Raw genomic sequence first — 22,785 nt, 5'->3', positions numbered from 1 at the left:
TCTGAGGTTGCCGGGTAGTGTAGCTTCAAGGGCTGGCAGGGCCTATTGGAAGCTGTATCTGTAAATAAATAAATAGAGATGTTTCTGGTTTTTTAGCTGTTCCTATCTAGGTGTTTGAGTAGGTATTATATTTTAAATATTAGGTAAGGCCTTGTGTGTTGATTTTATCATTTTCCTCCGTGCTACACTTAGTCACAGTATGTTTCAATATGGTTACCCTGCAAGTCCTCTTCAGCATTTTCTGATTCCATTGTATTTCAACACACACCAAAAATAGTAATGTTACAATTGGAAGATATTTTTATTTACCTATCTAATATCATAATATCCAAACATTACTGATGAGGCCCTGATTATCTTTTGTAGAAGCATGAAAATATTTATTTATTTAAAGATACAACGTGAAGCAGGCCCTCTTTCAGCCCATCGAGCTGCACTGCCCAGCAACCAACAATATAACTCTAGCTTAATCACAGGACAATTTACAATGACCAATGCGCCTACTAATCAGTAGGTCTTTGGACTGCGGGAGGAGACCCACACACTCATAGGGAGAATGTACAAACTACTCGAGATGGTGCCAGAATCGAACTCTGAACTCCAGAATGCTCCGAGCTGTAATAGTGTTGCACTAACCACTATGCTAATGCGGCGCCCATTACGGTTATGTTATAACAGCAAATATAATAACAAGCTCTATGGACTTAAAGACTGAAAATAAATCATGCAGCTTCAGCATGTTGAAGTTTAAAGAACTCCAGATGCTGGTAATTTGAAAATAAAGCAAAAAAGAAAAACCTGATGTTAAACATTGCAAACGTAAACCATGCTTCTTGTTCTGCAGATACTGCTTGGCTTGCTGAATGTTCCCAGCATTTTCTATTTTTAGTTTAGGTTCACACTGTTGATGTATGTTTCATCATGATATGCCTATTGTGGACTAAACATGATTTCAATATAAATTTCCATGCTATTGTTATTTATTTGCCATAACCGTTTGTTAGTTAGATTTGTCCTGAATGTTGCTCTCTAAAAGATTCCTCTTATTGGCCTTAAGCTATTTAATCTGTCATAGTCTGTTTCAATTAATTGATTATCCATTACATTGTACAGAAAACTATTGCGTCTGGAGTGCAAAATTTGAAAAAAATGTGCTGTGTTATTTTTATTCATCTGCAGAGAGTGAACCAGCTCCAAACAGTGCCCTGGCAGAATACCTAAATGAAAGGAGGAAATATGAAGAATTACGCAGACAAAAGCCAAAGAATGGCTCAAGCCGTGAGGAACAGGTAATGGATCTTCAGACATACTTTTAACTGTACTGTAAAACAAGCATTCATAATAGTATTGATAATCCATAATGCAAATAATAAGTCAAGTTTAGAGTTTGTAAAAACATATGTAAATTACTAGAAAAAGTGCACTATCAACATTTTATTACCAAAATAAGCATACCTGGGAAATCCATTTAGGCATCGCAAATCCATTTACCAGACTTTAATGATTGTGCAAAGCTGCAATGTTTTAAATGTTTTTATCAGGATCAACTGTCCCTGTTTCCTCCCAAACTCTGGGCTAATAATGTACCCCAAAACAGAAGTACTAATTGTTGTTCTGAGGAAAAAGAAACTTAATATTCCACTTTCTTCAACCTGTTCTTAATCAGCAGAAGAGTTCCAATCACAACTAATACTGCCATACTTTTGATCATACTTAATATTTGACTGGGCACTCACCTTATGCTGACGTTTCAATTCTTGCTCTAAAATTAAACAAGACACTTAAGTTTTCCTAGTAGAAGAAAGGATTTTTCCAGTTATTTTGTACGCTGATGTTTTCTCCTGAACCTCAGTTCTTTCAATTATCTGAGTCCGATACTTTCATTATCAAAATACAGCACAAGGTAGAATAAGAAGTAACAGCGTGCAGTTCTTACCATTTCAAAATGATAGGTGACAGTATCATTGATGAGGAGCCAGAGCAGCAATAGCTATTTTTTCAAGAGGGTCAGGTAAAGTTTCAGCAACCTCCTTGATACATGCTCTGCAAACAAAATAAAACACTTACTTCTGTTTTCTTAGTAGAAAAAAAAAGATTATTTGGCCATTCTGAGCTCTGGCTGCAATCAGATAATTAAGAGTAGAATAAAGTGACAATAATTAATAAAACACCCATTGCAGGAGGATGATATCAGTTTTGCTACAGATTACAGAGCTGTTGAAGATGATGAAGCATTATTTCCATTCACAAGCATATGAAATTAATGGCAAGAAGTTACTACTTGATCTCTCAAACTTGTCCTACATTAATGATTATGACCAGAGACTGACTGCATTACTATATTTATCCCTTCATTTGTTGTTCTGTAATATCCTGGAAGAAGGAAAATTAAAACAGAAAGAAATTCAGGGCTAGGATGAGAAAATAGACCAGTAATTTTCTTTTCTAGTCACAATAGATAGTGATAAACTAATCCAAGTGACCTTATGGATCATACTTGTATGAAGTGGTAAATAATATGTAATCTTTATGCAATCCCTACCCTAGCTAAGAAACTATGCAGTTCTTTTTTGACTGCATATATTGAATCTGTATAAATCACATGAGTCAACAATGCATCTCAACTGTTGTCATATGTTCTTGGGGAAAAAAAAACCACCAAGCAAATTCAAAATCCATGTTGCTGTTGTAGGTTTATACAGTTCGTGCTGAAATGGAAAAATCGGATACTTAATTCTTCTATCAGTTTGCAACTTATGAGGATAAAATATCCATGTTTTGCATTATTTAGTTGACATACTACTGTTGACATACCTTAACATCTACACTACCCTGAAATTAGTAAATAAATAAATTGTTAAGTTCTATCCAAAAAGCTAGGGTTCTTTAAGCTACAAATTATTTTTCTGGCTTCCCTCTGAACATTTTCATAGCCAAAAAAGAAGGCAGATGGTCTAATCAAGTACTTATCTGATGACAGAGCTGCATCCTTGGAGTTGAGTACAATGATACAATGCTTATAATATAGCAAGATGTTATTTTTATTTTCAGGGTTTGTTAGTCTTCTGAACAAATTGCCCAGTTTAATTTAGTAACTTTGTACTTTGTCATTATAGTAAAAATTACAGTTATGTCTTTTTGTTTGATCATAGTTGATCACGTACCTTGAGTAACCTTTTTCACAATAACTAAATCAGCGGTTTCCTTCTATCACCTACAAACCTTTGTCTCACCCCTCCCTCTCACTTCTGTGTTTTCCCTCCACTTTTTCAGTTGTGATACAAGATCTTGATCTGAAACATTAAGAACATCAACATTCCCAGATGTTGCTTGACCCTCTGAGTTCTTCCAGCAGTTTCTTTTTTGCAGGTTGGAGCATCTCCAGTCCTTTGTATCTCTTTTTTCCCTCATGAATTAAATGCTGGGAATAGTATCTTGGTCCTATCTATATTTTTGACATTAATTGCCATTTGCCACTGGATGGTCTTTCCAGTCAGATACATAAATAAATATCTGGAGACACAGCAGCAGAGACATCTCTATTGTAAAACCCACTTTGTAATGTAAAAAGCCGTGTGTACAAGACATTGCTGAATAGCATTTATTTTTGTGTAATGAATTTTGAATGGGTGTCCAATCCAAGAGCTGTAATTGCCAAAGCTACCCTCTTTCATGTTTTCCACAAAAGTGTCACTTTCACTAAGCATTTAAATACAGACTTTATATGCAAGAACATAGGAAATAGGAGCGAGAGTAGGCCATCTGCCTATCAAGACTGCTCCGCCTTTCAATAAGAGCATGGCTGATCAGGCTATGGATTCATCTTCACCTACTTGCCTTTTCCCCAGTGCCTTTAATTCCTTTACTATGCAGAAATCTATCCAGCTTTGTCTTCAATGTATTTACTGAGGTAGCCTCCACTGCTTCATTGGGTAGGGAATTTCACAGATTCACCACTCTCTGGGAAAAGCAGTTCCTCCTCATCTCCATCCTAAATGTACTCTTCTGAATCTTGAAGTTATGTTCCCTTATTCTAGTCTCACCTATCAGTGGAAACAACTTTCTTACCTCTATCTTATCTATCCCTTTCAAAATGTTATATGACTGTATAAGATCTCCTCTCATTCTTCTGAATTCCAACTAGTACAAACCCAGGCAATTCAATCTCTCCTCAAAGCCTAACCCCCTCATGTCTGGAATCAACCTGGTGAACTGCCTCCCAAGCCCAGTTTATTCTTCTTCAAGTAAGAAGGCCAGAACTCTACGCAGTACTCGAGGTGTAGCCTCACCAGTGCTCTGTACAGTTGCAGTATAACCTCCCTGCTCATAAATTCAATTCCTCTATCAATGTAAGTCAAGATCCCATTTGCTTTCTTGATAGCCTGCTGCACCTGCAAACCAACCTTTTGTGACTCATGCACAAGCACTCCTAAGTCCCTCTGCACAGCAGCATGCTGCATTTTTTTCCACCATTTAACTAATAATCTGGTCTTTCATTCTTCCTTCCAAAGTGGATAACCTTGCATTTACCAACATTGTACTTCAACTGCCAGATCTTTTCCCATTCATTTAGCCTATCTATATCTCTCTGCAGACTCTCCACAACTTCTGCATAATTTGCTTTTCACCTCAATGTAATATCATCAGCAAACTTAGATACAGTATACTCGGTCCCATCTTTCTGGTTGTTAATGTGTATCATGAACAGTTGCGAGCCCAGCAACAACCCCTGCGGGACACCGCTCACCACTGATTGCCAAGCAGAGCAACACCCATGTATCCCAACTCTGCTTTCCATTAGTTAACCAATCCTCTGTCTACGCTAATACATAAACCCCAACTCTATACATCCTTATCTTATGGATAAGTCTTTTATGTGGCACTTTATCAAACACCTTCTGGAAATCCAAGTAAATAACGACCATCTGTTCCCCTCTATCTACTGTGCTCATTATATCCTAAAAGAACTCCAGTAAGATTGTCAAACAGGACCTGCCTTTGCTGAATCCATGCTGTGTCTGCCTGATGAATCCATTTCTTTCCAGATGCCTCGCTATTTCTTCTTTAATGATAGCTTCAAGCATTTTCCCAGCTACAGATGTTAAGCTAACTGGCCTATAGTTATCTGCTTTTTGCATACATCCTTTTTGAAACAGTGGCGCAACATTCACCGTCTTCCAATCTGCCGGGACCTGCCTGGAGTCCAGAGAATTTTGGCAAATTATTACCAAAGCCTCTACTATAACTTCTGCCATTTCTTTTTGTGAGACAACCCACAAATGTTTTTTGTAACAACAGTTTTTGAGAGGCCTTTACACCTATCTATATAGTAATCATTTCAGTGTTTTCTTTCATTGGTCTAGACAGTTATTGCTGTATTTGAGTTTCAAAAGTGGTTATTGAAAATAACTGAGAAGAATCTCATCAAAAAAAAAATTTCATCCCAACATAATTACAATAGGTTTTCAGGAGTGAATACTACTTCAAGTTATTGAAATAATACTTTGGTATACCTGCAGGCAGAAAAATATATAATCCTTAAACTGTTCAGAGATGACTGTAAGCAACACACACAAAATGGAGGAACTCAGCAGGCCTGGCAGCATCTATGCCCCTTCATTATTTTGTATATCTCTTTAAGGACTTCTTTCTATCCCCTCTGCTCTACAAAAAACAAACCCCTCCTATCCTATTTCTTCTTATAGCTGAAATGTTCTATCCCAGGCATTTGCATGTAGTAAGCTGTTTACCTAAACAATGTTTTTACTGGGAGATTAATGATCCCTTTGTTGAGATCTCTCAGTTTATTTGTACTTTCTCATCCGAATACAAGGAGTCCTAAAAGTGGAATAATGATAAAGATTAGTAGACCAAATGATTTCTAAACTGCTGACTGGTTGATTCTTTAATAGTTGTTCAGGTCGAGATTAAATAATACATTTTCAGCTAAAGGCCTAATTTGTCCAGTGGAATGAACAATTTGCCTGCTGTACCTGGCTTACCCTAAATTAACTTATTTTATTGGACTTGCACCTGCCAGCTATTAAATCAATGCTCTCAGATGACAAGACAGTAAGGTAATGGGGATAGCATTTAAGTTCAAAATAGTGACATGTGACTGTTGTAGCATTATTCACAGCACTTGACTTACCTTGATAATGATTTTTAAATAGATTTTTTTTCCATTGGAAATGTTTAACTCATCATAGACAAAATAAGTCACTGAAAATCAGTACACTGTTTTCATTTTTGGTGTTTTAAGATTATATATCCTCTACTTAACTATATACATAGTAATTATAATAATTATTTTCATGGCCACAGCAATCCTCCTTGGCCCTAAACTCACCTTTGGGAATCTTTTCACTTTTAACAACAGGCATCCATATGAGCATATTTACAGTGTTGCCTTCAGCATCAGATTACATGTGAGCTAATTTTTATGTAATATTATTAGGGCTACTAGAGAAAATTATTACTCTAATATGCACTTATAACTCTGAAACAACAATGCAAAGATTTTGTTATGCAATACACTCTTTCAAAAATATGGTCATAAAGAAAGGAATATGGCAGAATCTGGTTAATTGGGACACATTGGTAGACAGCATCAATAACATAACCCTCATCAACCCACTTTGTTACCTATCTACATTTTGTCCCAATTAACCACCTGCCACAATTAGCTGAAGCAAGGTATGAAAGAAAAACTGAGTAACAGACTAATGTATTTAAGTGAAATGCAGAGCCAATTAGAACACTAACATAAACACTATTATATTCACTGCTGTAAAACTGTGTATTAGTTCCTAATAATTATCGATGGAGGAATTTACCCAGAGTACCCTGTCATGTTCTTTCAACTGTAAATGAACAAAATCAGTCAGTGCAGATAATGGACTGCCTTCATACAATGTTTTTGCTGATTCCATCCTCCAACTCTACATTTTAATTTTAATATTCAAGATGATTGTCGATACCTTCAAATTCTTCTTCGTTTCTAACTTGTAGATAAAGTGAAATTGTTTCATTTTCATTTCCTGCTATTTCTGACATCTCCAAGCCTAAATGCTTGAAGCCACACTGAGCAAAACAGTTCTGAATTGTTCTGAATTATTTCTCACCAACTGTCAGTGAAAAAAAATTACTGCTTTTTGAACTCAAGCACACACAACTGATTAGTTTTTGTTTGTTAAGAATTGTCCCAAATAAGCAGCTGCCCCAATTAGCCAATGGCCCAATTAAGCAGTCATTCATTTCCACGATTATATTGTATAAAACAGCAGATGAACATGAGGCTTATGAAATGCAGGAAGTTTTTATTCCAAAAATCAAAACACTTTGTAAAACCAAGCATGATTTCAACAGATTTTAATTACTGAGAATTTCTATTCACAGACTTTGGCATTGCTTGATCGATTCAAATCAAAGCTTACAAAAGCTATCTCAGAAACTCCAGAGGAAGATGTAGTTCAACCAGAAGGAAATGATGATGAAGGCTGGTGAGTTCTATTAACAACAAACACCATATTTATCTTATATAATTATTTAGTAATTAATCTCCAATCTATTGTTAATATATTTGTGTTTTAGAAAAAACTTTGGTAAGGATTCTTTATTCTGCATAAACTGGCCTAGAAATTGTTTGTGTTAAAAGAAAATTATCTTATTGAAAGAGAGGGCATGATTGAGTACTTTGCAGCAATTTCATAAAGCACCACATGTTGCCTTGTCACAGTAAAGGATGTTGAATATGAAAATGACTTGAGTAAGAGTAAATGAAGAGAGGGTACCTTAAAATTTGATATTCTGATTCAGATTCATTTATCTATCGCTTGTATGTGAAAACATACAGTGGTGCATCTTTTGCATTAACAACCAGGATGCACTGAGAGCAGCCTGCAAGAGTCACTACACATTCTGGCACCATCGTATCCTGTTCAGTAGGACACACAAGCAACAACAACAGCAAATCCAGCCTGTTGCCTCCCTCCCACCCACCCACTCACACACGGACAGAGAGGGATATCTTTTAAATAAACCAGTTAAGAGAAAGCTTCCCAAGTTACTAAGAGAAATGAAAGAGGCATTTGAAGGGGAGACTTTTATAGCAGAGATTTTTGCGAGAATCTACTTTTCCATCAAGCTGATGTAGCACCTCTCTGGACTGGATATTTAGTTTAACAGAAAGCTTTCTAGCATCTCTTTCTCAATTTCTGACCTATTTACTATCTCTAGTAAATCTTCCTTTGTTGATAATCCAGGAGAATGGATATAAGATACTCTTATTACCTTGGTCATGCTCTCCACCTAGTTTTTGGCCCCATAGTAAGCCCATCATCTCCTCTTCTTATACTGTCACTATTTACAAGCCTTAAGGACAATTTTTTGATTTTTTATTATCACTATCTTTTTTATTCTCATTTTACCCTTCTTTCTTCCCTTTCTATCCCTCTCCTTTCTCCCTCTCTCCCTCTTTGCGTGCGCATATGCAAGTACAGCATACTCCATTCTTAAGCAGCTTGCATAATTGAAACTGCTCTTTACAGCATTCACAAACCACTACCGAAAAACTGAGACATGGAATTAAAATGTATTCTTACAGAATTTATGTGGGGGGAAAAACTAACTAAACACAACATGGAAAAAAAACAACAAAAGTTGAAAACTTCTGTCAATGGTTCATGTTGCAAAAAATCTAAATACAACCAATTTTATAGGAAAGCAAGTCCTCTGACAGTGCTGTTGTAATAAATTCAGAATGTAAATTTGATTCTTTTACTATGAGGTACATGAAGTAAATTCAGATTGCCAGGTATATTGCCATCACTGAATTGTGGCTGAAAGATGGTTGTAATGAGAGCTGAATGTCCAAAGTTATATGTTATATCGGAAGGATAGGAAGGTGGGCAGAGGGTTTGGTGTGGCTCAACTGGTAAAGAATGGCATCAAATCAGTAGAAAGATGTGACACAGGATCGGAAGATGTTGAATCCTTGTGGGTTGAGTTAAGAAACTGCAAGGATAAAAAGGCTTTGACAGTTATATACAGGCCTCCCAACAGTGTCTGGGAGGTGGACCACTGATTACAACAGGAAATAGAAATGAGTTGTCAAAAGGGCAATGTTATGGTAGTCACGGGAGATTTTAACATGCAGGTCGACTGGGAAAATCAGGTTGGTAATGGAGGTAATTTGTAGAACACCTACAAGATGGCTTTCTGGAGCAGCTTTGTGGTTGAGACCACAAGGACAAAGGCAATTCTGGGTTGGGTGTTAAGTAATGACCCAGATTTGACTAGGGAGCTTAAAGTATAGGAATGCTTAGGAGGCAGTGATCATAATGTTATTGAATTCACCCTGCAGGTTGAGAAAGAGAAGCTAAAAATCAGTAGAGAGTGAAAGGATTTACAGAGGCATGAGAGAGGAGCTGGTGAAAGTTGACTGGAAGAACACACTAGCAGTGATGACAGCAGAACAGTGATGGCTAGTGTTTCTGGGGAAAATTCAGAAAGTGCAGGAAAGAAATATCCCAAAGATAAAGAAGTATTCTAAAGGGAAGATGAGGCAACCATGGCTGACAAAGAAAGTCAAAGACAGCATTAAAGCAAAAGATAAAGCATAAATTAGATGGAAGGTAGAGGAGTGGAAAGATTTTAAAAGCCGACAGAAGCCAACTAAAAAAGCCATAAAGAGAAAAATATTGAAATATGAAGGTAAGCTAACCAATAATGTAAAAGTGGATACAAAAAGTTCTTTCAGATATATAAGGAGTAAAAGAGAAATGAAAGTGGATTTCAGACCACTGGAAATTGACGCTGGAGTAGTAGTAATGGGGAACAAGAAATAGTAAGCAAACTTAATAGGTATTTGTTGGAGCCTATTATTAAGGATGAGGTTTGGGGGCACTTGGAGGCACATGATAAAATAGCCCAAATTCAGCATGGTTTTCTCAAGGGGAACTCTTGCCTGGCAAATCTGTTGGAATTCTTTGAGGAAATAACAAGTAGGATAGCCAAAGAAGTGTCAAGATGTTGCTTCTTTTGGATTTTCAGAAGGACTTTGACAAGGTGCTTCAGATTAGCATGCTTAGCAAGATAAAGAGCCCATAGTATTATACAGGAAAGGTACTAGCATGGATAGAAGATTGGCTGAGTGGCAGGAAACAAAGGTGGGAATAAAGGGAGCCTCGTCTGGTTGGCTGCCAGTTACTAACGGTGTGCAGCAGGTGTCAGAGTTGGAACCGATTCTTTTCGCATTCTACGTCAGTGATTTAGATGATGAAATTGATGGCTTGCTGGCCAGGTTTGCAGATAATACGAAGGTAGGTGGAGGGGCAAGTAATATTGAAGAAGCAGGATGTCTGTAGAAAAGCTTGTACAGATTGGTGGAATGGACATAGAGGTGGCAGAAGGAATATAGTTTAGGAAAGTGCATAGTCATGCACTTTGGCAGAAGGAATAGACGTATAATATTTTTAAAATAGGGAGAAAATTAAAAAATCTGAATTACTAAGGGACTTCTCATGCAGGATTTCCTAAAGGTAAACTTCCAGGTTGAATCGGTGGTAAGGAAGGCAAATACAATGTTAGAATTCATTTTGAGAGGACTAGAATATAAAAGCAATAATGTAATGCTGAGGCTTTATAAGGCATTGGTCAGTCTGCATTTGGAATGTGTGAGGAGTTTTGAGTCCTTATCTAAGAAAAATTATGCTGGCATTGGAGAGCACATTTGTGGTTTACGAGATTGATCACAGGAATGAAAGAGTGGTCTTTGATGGCTGTGGTCCTGAACATGCTGGAGTGTAAAACAATGTTGGGGGGGGGGGGGGAGGGAGCGTGGAATCTCATTGAAGATTGTTGAGTATTGAATATAGAATGGATGTGGAGAAGATGGTTCCTATAGACTAGCACCAGGGGGCACAGCCTCAGAATAGAGGGATAGCCATTTAGAACAGAGATAAAGGAAAATTTCTTTATCCAAACGATGGTAAATCTGTGAAATTCATTGCCAGAGACAGCTGTGCAGGTCAGTTCATTGGGTAGATTTAAGATCGTTGTTGATAGGTTTTTGATTAATCAGGGCAAAGGTTACAGGGGGAAGGCAGGAAAATGGGGTTGAGATGAATAATACACAATGATAATAATAATACACCATGATCATGATGGAATGACAGAGGACTCAATTGACCTAATTCTATTCTTTTGTCTTTTGGTCTTATTCTACCACCCTGGCAATGCGGATATACAAAACTATGCGGTGAGTTAGGTAGAAAGCTGAAAAGCAGGACCTTCTCAAAAATTACCCGAGTCAGAAACTTCCTTCAGGGTTTTTAATGAAACCTTACTTGTGGAACTACAGAAAGTTAAGTGAAATACGTATTAAATTCAATACAGAATAGCCTCACCCCTGAATCGGTGTTAACCAAGATAATACACACGCCACACGCTATAATTATGCTGTGTAAACAAGAATAAACTCATGGCACAACAATAAGTGATAAAACATAATACTTTCTTGAAAATATATCTACTAAATTTGTACCAATATTAACGAAACTTAAGACTCACAGATGTTGCTATTTCAAGGGCAAATAAAGAGAGGATCAAGATGGATGCCTCTCCACCATGTGCTTCATATCGAATCCAAGTTAACCGATGCAGGAAATGGTATAAAAGCAGATTACGTACAAGAAGTGATGTTCATACAAAATGAACTGCAACAGTAAAGGCCAAAACCCTACCCGCCTAGCCTTCATAGGATGCAGACTTAATTATTGAAACAAGAGTCAAATGCTTGTTTTATTAGGTCTTTGGAAAAAGGATAGTCTTGGAGACTTGTGTCTTGAAAGCAGTCTTATTACACACTCTTTAACCATTCTCACTTGAAAATACCTGCCTTGATGACGTTGCTGGGGATCAGCAAGAAATTCAAGGCAGTTACCCATGAGGAGAGGGTGAGCTGATTAGCTTGGAGCCCTCTTTTGGTATGATCAACCGGTTTGAGATCAATGGGATCATTATTCCATTGGCTCTTCTGAGTTGATTGCCTGTTAAGTTAGATCCTATTATGTACATACAAATAGAATTTCCGTATTTCATTAATATATAAAATGAACACAACTTTGCTGTCAGTAAAGTACTCAATATTATCTAGTTCTGTGTCCAGCTCTTCGGTTATCATCTCTGCTAGAGCAACAGTATAGCCTTGTACAGGATGAATCCAACTTCACTATATCCAGTAACATCTGTGACTTTCAGGTATGCAACAGCAACAACTAGTTGACATATCACAGAAAAAGCAGATCTCCTTCTTTTGAGCTGTAGCTGGAAGAATTGTTGTTCAACTTCTTGGGATTTTCAAGCCTTCAAGGTCCTGAAGGGAAGAACACCACTGCTTATTTTTCTCTTTGGAGAATGGAACATTCCATCCACAAGTACCCAAGGTCAACTCTCTTATCCCTAGATACTGACCGTAGCAGCAAACTCAAGAGGGTCAAATAAGCTGTTGATAGTCAATAGTGCGCCACAACGGGTTAAGGGTCTTTCGGTATCAGTGACCTGGAAAGTAAGAGTGTTGGTAACGAGCTTCCATCCAAGGCCCAGACTGCATTGCATAAGACAAAGATCCTTTCCAAGATCAAAATTCTGCAGACCTTTGGACGAATGTTCAGATGGGAAATGCTGCAAGACCTCAGCGTTGTTGGATGTGATCTTATGCAGTTTTAGATTAGACTGTCAACATGTCTTGCACTGCTTTCAGTGTAATGACTGCTCTCTACTAGAAAATTACTTAAGACCATCAACAAGTTAGAAATACCTTTCTATGTGCTTCCAGTCCTGAATTCCTTCTCTCCTTCAATTGCGGTCCTCTAAGGCCACAGTTGGTAAGGGACTGTTATCATAAACATAAACATCATAAAGGACTCCTTCCATCCTGCGCATGGACTGTTTGAACTGCTTCCGTCTGGTAGGCGCTTCAGATCCCTCCAGACTAAGACTAATAGGCACCGGAGAAGTTTTTTCCCTACTGCGGTCACTTTGCTGAACAGTTAACTGCTGGTTAACTGTTGGCTAACTATTACTTGGATTGCACTACTTGTATGTATAATCTATATTTTCATTTATATTTATCATTATTATTGTTATGAGCAGAGAGACAACATCTGCCAGAAGTTATTTCCTTGTATGTGCACAGGTACTTGGCGATTAAAGTCTGATTCTGATTCTGATTACTAAATACATGAATTCTCATGTGGTACTTCAGAATCTTGCTGTCCATTTGGTGGTCATGAAATCACAAAAAGCTGAGGTCGCCACCACTGCGACAGACTCAGTTCTGAAGTGCACGAAGACCCCAAGCAGACTATTATTGAGGTCTGGACCCCACAAGAACACATTGCTTTAGTGATACGCCTTTGAATTGAGCACTTGAATCAAAGACAATTTGTATTTGTGCTGGCTTCTGGGCATGGTAAACACTGAGTTGGGCAAATACCAGTTTTCTTTTATGGGATCTGATGGAGCCACTAACTCAGCATAATTGGTCCTTTGAGTCTTTCCGTGAACTCCACGTAATGATCTTTCATTTCTGGTTTATAAAAACATAGAAATCTACAGCATGTTACAGGTTTTTCGGCCCACAATGTTATGACGACCATGTGACCTACTCTAGAAACTGCCTAGAATTACCCTACCGCATAGCCCTCTATTTTTCTAAGCTTCATGTACCTCTCTAAGAGTCTAAGACCCCATTGTATCCACCTCTGTCACCTTCGCTAGCAGTGCATTTCACGCACCCACGACCCTGTGTGAAAAACTTACCTCTGACATCTCCCTTGTACCTACTTCCAAACACCTTAAAACTATGTCCCCACGTGTTAGCCATTTCAGCCCTTGAAAAAACCTCTGGCTATCCACATGATCAGTGTCTCTCATTATCTTACACACCTCTATCAGGTCGCCTCATCCTCTGTCACCCCAAGGAGAAAAGACCAAATTCACTCAACCGACCGAGGCATGCTCTCCAATCCAAGCAACGTCCTTGTAAAATTCGTCTGCACTCTCTCTATAGCATCCACATCCTTCCTGTAATGAGATGACACGAACTGAACACAGTACTCCAAGTGGGGTCTTATATACCTCACGGCTCTTGAACTCAATCCCATGGTTGATGAAGGCCAACATACCATCACTTTCTTAACAATGCTATCAACCTGCACAGTAGCTTTGAGTGTCCTATGGACACGGACCCCAAGATTTCGCTGATACTCCACACTGCCAAGAGTCTTATCATTAATAATTATATTCTGTCTTCAAATTTCTACCAAAATGAACCACTTCACACTTATCTGGGTTGAACTCCATCTGCCACTTCTCAGCCAAGTTCTGCATCCTATTGATGTCCTGCTGTAACCTCTGACGACCCTCCGGACTATCCACAACAGCCCCAACTTTTGTGTCATCTGCAAATTTACTAACCCACCCTTCTACTTCCTCTTCCAGGTCATTTATAAAAATCACGAAAAAGGAAGGGTCCGAGAACAGACCCCTGCAGAACACCACTGATCACCGATCTCCATGCAGAATAGGAACCATCTACAACAACCCTTTGCCTTCTGTGCACAAGCCAGTTTTGGATCCACAAAGCACGTCTCCTTGGATCCCGTGCCTCATTACTTTCTGAATGAGCCTTGCATGGGGAACCTTATCAAATGCCTTGCTGAAATCGATATACACTACATCCACCGCTCTACCTTCATCAATGTGTGACTGAGAGACATGAGTCAACTAAGGACTTGCTCTTTGTTTGGCAGTTGTGGAGAGTGGTAAAAAAAGGGAGCTACCCAACTGTTTGACACATCTTTACTAAACACTTTGTTCATGGCTCGATGGAAGACCTCATCTTCGATGGCTGGTGTCAGCTTATAATCATCTCCCGAGTGACAGAAGATCAGCTTACCTGAATCTAGTTGAGCAGAGGCAACTATGTCAGGGCGCTTGATTTGCTGTCTACAATCTTGCCATTCATATGGATTCTGCTCTCATTGGGTCAAAAATGATTTGATCATCATTCTTGAGGATGTTACTCTTAAACATGCTGACAGTGGGCTGATGAGTGCTATCAAGGCAGACTTCACACGCCATGACGCAACTCAGGTCCAAAAGGTGCATTGTACCAACCATTGCACTCTTCACATACCTTATATGCATGGATGGTGTCTCTGTCAAGCAACAGGAAAATCTCAGCAGAAGAGTTAAATGGGGATATCTTCTGAGCTGTGGCCGTAAGATATGAGTGACAGTGTGCAGCTTCAGGACTTAGGATTTCATCCCTGTTATTGGGAATATGGTCACTCTCAATGACTGTTGGCAATGGCAGGCAGATCTCCCCTCCTATTGACTCCACTACAAATGCACAACAAATCCACTGGCTCCTCTTCCTGCAATTCCTGATGTTCCAGAACACATCTTTAGAGTGTATGGGGAAACAGAACTTTGAATACAAAGTGTGTCAAAGAATGTTGATTTTGCCAATGATACATAGCTCTGATCATCCAATATAACATATGCCTTTAGGTTTTTGACTAAACATATCATCGAGCAAGATTTGCCTTAGAAGCCTTTCTCACATAGCTCTGTGCATGAGGAAGTAGCTACATCCAACAGATGCTCAGCTGGCATTGTCCATGCTCTGCTGTAGATTTGCTGGAACTAATAGTGACCAGAGTTGGTTGTCAGTGTTGCACTCACTGCAGTGTACAGTCTTACAGTCTCACTGCAGATTTACAGTCTTAGAGTCTGACAGTCTCACTGCAGATTTACAGTCTTACAGTCTCACTGCAGATTTACAGTCTTGCTTGGTGCTCTGTCGAAGCATAACATATGAAACATATTGAGTGCTCCTTCAGAAAGCGTCTCTTATCTGCAAGCAGTTTTTCCCTGCGCCCTCTGCACTTCCCTAAGGGGCAAGGTTTCTTATGGACCAGGCATTGTCTGATGGGCTTCGAATGGAACTTTCCACTTGGGATTATGGTTCCCCATTCCTCTGTTGGGGACCTCTCTTTGGCAGGTTACTGGAAATTGAGGGCACAAGACTAGAGTCATTTTGTATTTTTGTGTGGCGGCAGACGAATTCTACAAACAATGAAAATTGCAGATAGTAGGCATGATGCTTCATTTTATGCTTGAACCCTTCAGTTATCCACTGTTCTTGCATATTGATTGGTTTCTCCACCTTTGGGTTTATTCCTCTTGAATAAGTAACCAGTAAGTAAGTTACTGGTTTCCCAGTAAGTAACATTCATTTTTTGTGGCTTGCAAAGCAAGCTGCAGTAGCTTCCACAGTTTGTGTGAAAGCTTTGGAAAATTATTGAGTCTGCTGAAGAGGGATTCTTCAATTGCCACTGGAGAGCCATTGCATTTGTCCAACCTTAGCTACAGCATTTGCAAACCCGTAGCTGTATTAGTAATGTGCACTGTCCTAACTCTTTTGCATTTTTACGTGACTCCCCATCAAAATGCTTGTAGAGAAGACCTAGCTGTTTCTAGGTTTGAGACTTGGTCCTTCCACAGCATTGCGAAAGCTTGACTTCCAAAACAGATGAACTGGCAGACTGGTTGTCGAACACCTTTAGTTCTGCTGTGACTAAGTCTCAATGAGCCAGAAAACAAAATTAGTGCACCTGTGACTCCTGAAAGAGGATATTGTGGAAACTAGTTTGCTGAATGTGTGTTCTGGGATGGATGGAAGGTCAGTCTGTCCATGTCTGTGCTGATGGAATTGACATCAGTAACAATTCTTGACTGAAGTCTTTTCTGTGATGAAACTGCAGAAAGGGATGCCATCAGTCTTTGCGACTGTAAACCTTGACTGTCAAAACCTATACTATGTGAAAGGTATATTGGCTGCATGGTTTAGACAGCTTCTCCTTATAGAGCTGGAGCACTGTCTTTTTACAGCCAGAATGTGTTTGGACATATTCTTTAGTAAGCTGCTTTGGCTGTTGTGACAGCAAAGTGTTACTGATCCTGGTTGTACTCTCACCACTCTCTGAGTCAGCTGCTGCTCATACACCTTTGCCTCTGCTGAGACACCGCAGCCTCAGCTTCACACTCTTACTTGGGCACACTTAATGTAGCCTCTACACGTGCTGTTTTCTTGTCTCCGTGAATATGTGAGCTTTCTCTGTTTACAACTGAACTTCGCTTCTGCTCTTGTTCTTGCCAGTTTGGCTCTGGTGCAGACTCGTGCTGCAGCTACGCTAATGATGGACTCTTTTGAGACGCAATTGAATCACCACATTTTGACCTCATTTCCAGATCTTGGCAATCGTTGTTGCTCAGGTCAGAGGCTGACATTGTCATGTGGCGTTCAGATGCGTCTCCAGTCCATGGGCCATGCCTTTGAAGGTGAATGATCTTTTCACAGTTGAGTGGATATACTCTACTGTGTATGTAGATCCCCATGCAGTGTGGATATACAATGTTATGGAGTGAGTTTCTCAAAAATCACCTGAAGTCACTTTCTTCAAGGTTTTTAATGAAGTCTTACTTGTGATACTGTAGAAAGTTAAGAAAATTGCATATTAAATTCAATATAGAATCACCACTCCCCTGAATGTATTAATCCTGTTGATTACTCTCATAATCGGTGTTAACCAAGGTAATACACACATGCAATACTCCATAATTATGCTGTGTAAGAGTAAACCCGTGGTGCAATGATAAAAGATAAACACAATCCTTCAAAATAAATCTACTAGATGTTTACTAACATTAACAAAACTTAAGACTTATAGATATTGCTGTTTCAAAGGCAAATAAAGAGAGGATTGAAATGGATGTCTTTCCACCATGGGCTTTATATCGAATCCCAATAAATCCACGCAGGAAATTATATTTTAAAAACCCTTACGTATGAGAATTGATGTTGATGTTCATACAACTGTACCTCTGGAAGCCAGAACATTATATATTGCTAAAAGGAAAGTTAATTTTGATGGTAGAGTATGAAATTCAGTGTATTATGTTGGAATTTGTATTGTCTGATGTAGCCAGTAGGAAGCAGTCTTGTCCTGTTAACACTTGAAATATGAAGTTACCTTAATGTAAATATTTTAGCGTTAGAATACTGTATGTTAGAAACAATTGTTGCACCAACCCTTTAAGTTAGAGTCTCAATTATATTGCCATTTGAATATGTGATTAATCCCTTATACTGGTTCTCCATTTACCTGCTATACCTCTCCTTTTAATTCCTTTTCCCCTCCTCCATCCTAAGAATGGAATTTAGTTGGCATGTAATGGACACTCATTTCTATAAACTTTCACAGTTGTTATATATTTTATATTTGTTGGTTGGAATTTGTAGTACTACTACAGATACTTTGATTTTATTTTTATACAGAGTCTATGAAATTTATATATAAAAAAGATGTAACTGAAGGAAAATGGACAGAACTGAAGTCTAGACAAATAGTGATGTGGTCTGCGATACGTTTATATAGTGAATAATTTTGTTATCCAGCTACTTTCATTCGTGGTTATTTTGTAGGTCTTAACATCAGATTTATCTGTAAAAGCTTGGTTCCAATATATTAAAAAAACATTTGTACTTGGTGCATTTTCTTTATACATCCAAAATGGAACCAAAATGATTTCATATATAGTTTGATGTTTGTACTACCAATTAAGTATTAGAACTATCATGTAATCATATATTGTGCAATTCTAGTTTATGCTGCTGTTAAACTAAGTGGACGTGGGGCAATTGGACATAATTGAAACAAAAAAAAAAGTCTGCTTTGAATTCCAGAAACTCCATTTAAAACTACTGCATTCCAGAGGGGTTTCAATATTTTGGACATTTTGAGCATTCAATCATGTATTACATTAACTTTGCTTTCATCAGTTAATATTCATAAAAAATGTACCCTTTGCATTGTAGGGAAATTGTTGGTGATGTTTCATTTATTCAATTTTGAAATGTTTGTTTCAGCTTTCATTTAATGTCAGAGTGACATGCAATTTGGTTAGACTAAGAGAGCCAAGAAATTTACTGGAATCAGTAATGACTTCTACAGTGGATTTTTTTTTCATTTAATTCATTTCCCTAGACATCTTCAGTACCAAAGTCAGCTACAAGTATTAAAACTTTCTGCTTTTTCATGCCCTTTATTGCTGGAAGAATGTGGTGGGGAGTTCTCTTTCTGCATAGTTGCAGTTTATCCTCGTCCATTAATCTCCTATATTACATTATGACTAATAATAAAGTCTAGTGATCACTTTAAATCCAATTTTTATTTGTAAACCTGGTAACTCAGTACCTTCAGTATTTAGGTGGTACCAGATTTGCAGATTTTTCATATGATTTGATGTCATTTAAATTATCAACACACTTTTTATTGCACTTTTTAAAACTGTTACACAGCATAGTAGTATACCAACACTTCCAGAGAACCTAAGTTTCAAGGGAAACTGTGAGACACAACCAGGTGAAATACTTGCATTCCCTTTAAGTATCTGGAACCTGGTGTGCTTAAAGGGAATGTGGGAAACAGGGTCTTGGTCTGTTGAAAGGGAGTGTGCAAACTGAAACTCTAGTATTCCAGAATTTGTGTGCAGGTTCTTGGGGGCTTCAGGAATCATTAGAGAGAGTACAGGAATCAGGAGAAGGTGTGGGAACTAAGCCCAGTCAGCCCAGTAATGAACCAGCAATCAGTTAACAGTTTATCATGGAAACATGAGAGACTTCTGATGCTGGAATCTAGGGTACCTGCAGTGTCTAGTGTCTCCTAAGAGGAATAAGGCTAGTCAGGCAGCATCTGTGTGGAGAGAGGAATTGTCAACATTTTGGATCGAAAAGTTGCATCAGGACTGTTTCAGTGTTCTGATGCAGGGATTCAACCATAAACTAACAATTATTCTCTCTACACAGGTAGTACTCAATCAGCTGAGTCAGCAGTTTATTTTTTTTTGCAGCAGATTATAATTTTATTTTGTTTTATGTATTTATCTCATTCAAAGTAAATTTATTTATTGGCATGCAGCACCGAGTAGGCCCTTCCCACCCTTCGAGCCACACCACCCAGTAATCCCCCAGTTTAATCCCAGCCTAATCACAGGACAGCTTACAATGACCAGTAGTGGTTGGTCTTCAGACTACAGGTGCCCCGGGAGGAAACCAGAGCTCCTTAAAGGAAGTAGCGGGAATTGAATCCAGGGCACCTGTACTAAAGCGTTGTTCTAACTACTATGCTACTGGTATATTATCAAAGTACATAAATGTCACTATATACCTCCCTGAGATTCATTTTTTGCAGGCATTCACAGTAGAACAAAGGAATACAATAAAATCAATGAAAAACTATACACAACCAAAGTTGACAATCGATCTGCAAAAAAGACAAATTGTGCAAATACAAAATAAATGAAAAACACAGATAAATACAGCACATCCACAGGTAATACTGAGAACATGAGTTTTACTGTCTTTGAAAGTGAGTCCATAGATCGTGGATCAGAGTTGAAGTGGCTGAAGTTCAGGAGCCTGATGGTTGAAGGGTAGTGACTGTTCCTGAATCTGGTGATGCAGCACCTTAGGCTGCTATACCCTCTTCCCGATGGCAGCAGTGAGAAGAGACCATAGCCAGGATGGTTGTTGTCCTTGATGATAGATGCTGCTTTCTTGTGGCAGCACTCCTCGTAGATATACTCGGTGATGGGAAAGGTTTTTTCTGTGATTAACTGGGCTGTATCCACCACTTAAGCTTTTAATTCTTCGGCTATGGTGTTTCTATACCAGGCCTTGATGTTACCAGTTAGGATACTCTCCACTGTGCATTTATAAAAGTTTGTCAAAGTTTTAGATGCCATTCAGAATCTGTTCAAACTTCTTAGAAAGTAGAAGTGGCCCTCCCAGCACAGATCCTCTGGTAGGATAACTCCAAGGCATTTAAAGTTACTGACCCTCTCCACCTCCGGTCCCCTCATGAGGACTGGCTAATGCACCCCCGATTTCTTCCTCCTGTGGTTAATCATCTGCTCTTTGGTTTTGCTGATGCTGAGTGAAGGGTTATTGTTGTGGCGCCATTCAAGCAGATTTTCATTCTCTCCCCTGTATGCCGAGTTGTCAACACTTTGATTCAACCGACAGCAATGCTATCAGCAAACTTAATTAAGGTTTTCTACTTAGCCTCGTAATCATAAGTATAAAGCCAGCAGAGCAGGAGGCTAAGCACACAGCCTTAATGTGCACTTGCCTTGTGGTTCTCCCCTTTGCTTTCCTAAGTAAAAGTTCCAATTCCATCCTGCCAGCAGTATTGTGCCATGTCTGTAATTTTATCCTCTACCTCTGTATTTAAGATATGATCTCACTTCAGATTACAATGTAACTTTCTACTGCATACACTTCAAATATCAGGTAATATTTAGTGATTCAGTAACGACTCACTTTATGTGGTTATAAAACTTCTTGTGATTTTTTGTGATTATAAAACTTCAGATGCTGAAATTGGAGAAAAGTGTTTTACTAATCTTTGGAACAACACAATTTTTTTAAAAAATTAAGCCATTTAATTTCCAGTTAGAACAGAAAATTAACTTGCTTCACTAGCATTTTAATATTGCTTATTAGATTTAATACTTAAAGAACAGCTAGTTACAAAGAAATCCAAACAAATCACGAGATCCACAGGACACCCTAATGAAACACGAGTTGATAGGAGAGTAGTAAAATAGAAAGGAAGCACTGCAGATAGCACTGGTGGGAGGTTTAGAACAAGAAGCATTCAGTGACTTTTGAGGCCTACTAACAGAATGTGGGTTATAGTAGGTCAGACTCTGGAAGTCAAGTCTGGGCCATGAATGTAAACTATTCCATCTGTGTCTCTCAAAGGAGATTACTTTTTTCTTCAAAAGCAAAGAAAACAAACTGGTCTGAGGCCATGTGTTACAGCACTGCAAAATTAACTGTTAAGAGATATTGATAAGCATGTGCAGCATAGTAGAGTTTCTTAAAAAGCTATAATTCTAGATGGTGAAACCAGGGAGCTGTGAAGATTGTGACTGTTAAAGAAATTAACATATCAGCTAACAGCCATAACTGAAGCCTAGAGATATCCAGGAGCAGCTGTGACATTCCAACTTCAGCATGCGGACACACACTTTTAGTTTAATCTGATTGATACCCAGTCAACTATCAATAAATTTGCAGAATAACCATACAAGTTTTTAGTCCTCAATTATGATAGGACAGTCTTATAATGGGAGTCTGTCTCCTAATATCTCAACAAAGTTAAGGGTAGAGTGGGTGTTGCCCCAACACAAGTGGCATTCTTCAATAACTTTTTATTCTGTTTGGCTATAAATGAAACCCCTTCATCCAATCTGATTTGAAGTTATGTGATGGTCACAACTATTTAGAATCAGACAGTACCAAATAAGAAAATAGCTTAAAATAGCTTTCTTAATAATTAAAAGTAAGAAAAGTGTGCCATAAAAGTAATTGTAGCAAGCAAACTTAATTAAATAAAGTCCTTACCTTTCCCCTAGCAGAAAGTTAAATTATCACTCATTGATTCCAGAGTAGTTAGGGTGCTGTTCTGCTGTGAATCTTGGCAGCAGATTTGCCCTTATGTAGAAAGCATTTGCAAAGCAAACTGCATTATGAGAGACCCCACCCACCCCTCATACAAACTGTTCTCTCTCCTTCCGTCTGGGAAGAGGAACCGAAGCATTCGGGCTCCCACGACCAGACTGTGTAACAGTTTCTTCCCCCAAGCC

The 22,785-nt window shown here is 38.5% G+C and overlaps 1 protein-coding gene across 1 annotated transcript in view; it reads left to right on the top strand.

Moving 5' to 3' along the window:
- Window positions 1-22,785, top strand: part of cwc27 (CWC27 spliceosome associated cyclophilin) — a 128,741-nt gene that overhangs the window by 100,218 nt on the left and 5,738 nt on the right. Inside the window, exons 12-13 of the mRNA XM_059989324.1 lie at window positions 1,180-1,289; window positions 7,399-7,502. Of these exons, the coding sequence (XP_059845307.1) occupies window positions 1,180-1,289; window positions 7,399-7,502 (214 nt within the window). The remainder of the gene's footprint in view (window positions 1-1,179; window positions 1,290-7,398; window positions 7,503-22,785) is intronic.

Source organism: Hypanus sabinus, chromosome 14 (genome assembly GCF_030144855.1).
Source record: "Hypanus sabinus isolate sHypSab1 chromosome 14, sHypSab1.hap1, whole genome shotgun sequence".
In the NCBI taxonomy this organism is placed as follows: Eukaryota; Metazoa; Chordata; class Chondrichthyes; order Myliobatiformes; family Dasyatidae; genus Hypanus; species Hypanus sabinus.
Note: the sequence above shows the minus strand (reverse complement) of the source record. Positions and strands in the feature narration are given on the sequence as shown.